Source organism: Propithecus coquereli, unplaced genomic scaffold, assembly GCF_000956105.1.
Source record: "Propithecus coquereli isolate 6110/MARCELLA unplaced genomic scaffold, Pcoq_1.0 Scaffold165, whole genome shotgun sequence".
NCBI classification, from domain to species: domain Eukaryota; kingdom Metazoa; phylum Chordata; class Mammalia; order Primates; family Indriidae; genus Propithecus; species Propithecus coquereli.
Window position 1 is genome coordinate 395,364 of NW_012141080.1, and position 2,466 is coordinate 397,829.

General features: G+C 44.0%; 1 protein-coding gene across 1 annotated transcript in view; it reads left to right on the plus strand.

Moving 5' to 3' along the window:
- Window positions 1-2,466, plus strand: part of HYDIN (HYDIN, axonemal central pair apparatus protein) — a 299,281-nt gene that overhangs the window by 170,419 nt on the left and 126,396 nt on the right. Inside the window, exons 25-26 of the mRNA XM_012641507.1 lie at window positions 408-585; window positions 1,237-1,250. Coding sequence (XP_012496961.1) covers window positions 408-585; window positions 1,237-1,250 — 192 coding nt within the window. The remainder of the gene's footprint in view (window positions 1-407; window positions 586-1,236; window positions 1,251-2,466) is intronic.

Genomic DNA, 2,466 nt, shown 5'->3' on the forward strand with positions numbered 1-2,466 from the left:
GTGCTTATTCCCATTGGCGTCCCCACCAGATGTGTATGAGGTCCCTCTGATGCACATTCTCACCAAAATTTGGTAAATTTTACCAATCTTGTGGTTTCTTAAAAAAATTATTATGATCTTAGTTTTCATTTCCCTGATGACTTAGGAAGGGTGAGCATTTTTTACTGTTTTTATCTGCTATTTGTTTTTCTTCTTTTGTGAAATGTCTTCTTATCTGTATTGCCTGTTTTTTGGTCGTTTTCTTGGTCATTTTCTTATTGCTTCACAGGAACGGGTCCTGGGGGAGGTGTGTGAGTGGAGACTCACCAGCACGGTCAGCTTTTGGGATTATCTAGTCCACCCAACTCCCAAAAGTGGAAGTCCGTTTGTAAATTTTAAAGTTCTCTCTGGTCTTTTCCACTGCATAGGGTTTTATCGGTTCACACAACGAGCAGGTGTTGAAGGTTTACTACTTACCTGGAGTACCTGAGTGCTTTCAGAGGAGTTTCCAGATACAGATTGCCCACCTGGACCCAGAAAAGATCACTCTAAGTGGAGAGGGAATCTTTCCCCGAATCTGCCTTGATCTCCCCAGGAACCTGAGAGGTACTACTACCCCTTACAGTATTTCCCCACTGGAAGACAAAAGATATATTTTAGCTTTGCTTATTTGAAGGTCAATGGCTACGTGCTTTATTTGCTTGGCAGTCCCCTCTTGTTCCCTTCAGTGTTAATCCTCAACTGCAAAAAAAAAATGGCAAAAGTTGATTTTGACTTGGTGACCGGAGCTTAGTGTGAGACAAGATACAGCCTATGGCAGTCCTACATTAAGAACCCTGGCTGAACTTGCCCTTATTGAATCACTTACAGAGGGATGGAGAAACTCCACCTCCAAAGGCTTTCCATCCAGTGCATGTTCCTTCCGGCCACAGTCTCCCCGAGTTGCCTTTCCCAGTAACACACTCACGGACGGCCACTGAGAAGGCGAAGGCTGATTCCGGGAGTAGAATTCTCCAAATATAAACGGCACAGAAGGGCAACCTCAGATTCTGACCCCTTATTTTTGGCATAACCCAGCTTGAGGACTAAATTAGGCTTTAACAGCTATCTGCCCACGTGCCTGGCCCAGGCTTTTCTGGTCATATCTGGCACCCTGGGCCATCCTCCTAGACCAGAGTGATGTTTCTGTCTTGGCAGATCCCAAAGAACAGCTCTTTTCACCATAGACTCTCTCTGGCTCTTTCTTCCTGACATCAGGTAAAGGACGAAGGGTCAGGGAAACCTCTTCGAGCTCCTTGAAATCCACTTTGCCTAAAAAGCTTCAGACTAAGCTCTCCCACCCCACCTTTTCTCCTACCCCACCTTTCCTCCTACCCATTCCCTAATCACTAACTCACCTGTTGATGAGGATCCATTGAATTCTATTAATAATCTTCTGCTCCCTGGAAACCTGAACAGAAACATTAGTAAAGCTAAGACCACATTACAGTCTAGTATCCAGAATTCTAGCCAGACGAAGGTCACTCCAGCTCTGCATATAATTGTCAAGGAGGAAAGCCTTTGCCACATGGCTGAAAACTGGGCACTCTGCTGGCCTCATCAGGGCAGTAGACATGGTTTGGCCCGGAAGGGCTTTAAGATAATTTAAATTTGAATAGCATTACTTTGGTCTTCTGTATTCCAATACACTACAGTTGTAGCATGGCCTATTGTTTTATAGTAGACATTTTAATGACTTTGCCTACCTGGCTCCTTAAAAGCATTTGAATTTGCACTGGCTTAATGGTGAATTTGGTGGTCCAATATCTCTGCACCAATTGCCTACCCTCTCTGATTCAGGATATTGTGGCTTATTTAGTTTTAGTTAAAGCAACTTGACCCAAATATATCATTTTTGTTAATTGAGATTTCATAAACATGAAAACTGACTTAAGGGGGACCAGCTGTCCTGGTGTGTCCAGCACTGAGGGAGATCCAGGGGTTAGGGATTTAACTACTAGAATCAAGAAAGTCCCAAGCAAGCCGGGATCCAGTGGGTCACCCCACGAGTGACTTGGAATATTAGTGCCTTCAAGTTCTTGAGAACCAGCTAGTAGCTCACTAAAGCATAATCTCATTAAACTCTGATACCAGTTCAACTCACTCACAGATTGGCTCATCCTCTGAAGCAGAGAAACATGGCAGGTGAGGTATCAAAAAGTTCACTTCCTGATGGCACTGGAGGCCATCATTCTAAGTGAAGTAACTCAGGAACAGAAAATAAATGCTGCATGTTCTCACTTATAAGGGGACCTAAACTATGGCTACACAAGGGCACACGGAGTGGCATAATGGACACTGGAGACTCAAGATGGGGAAGGGAGGGAGGGGGTGAGGGATGAAAAATTTACTGTAGGGTACAATGGACACTACTCAGGTGATGGGGACACCAAAGCTGTTACATACATGTAATGGAATTCAACGTCTACCCCTAAATTTATTAAAATT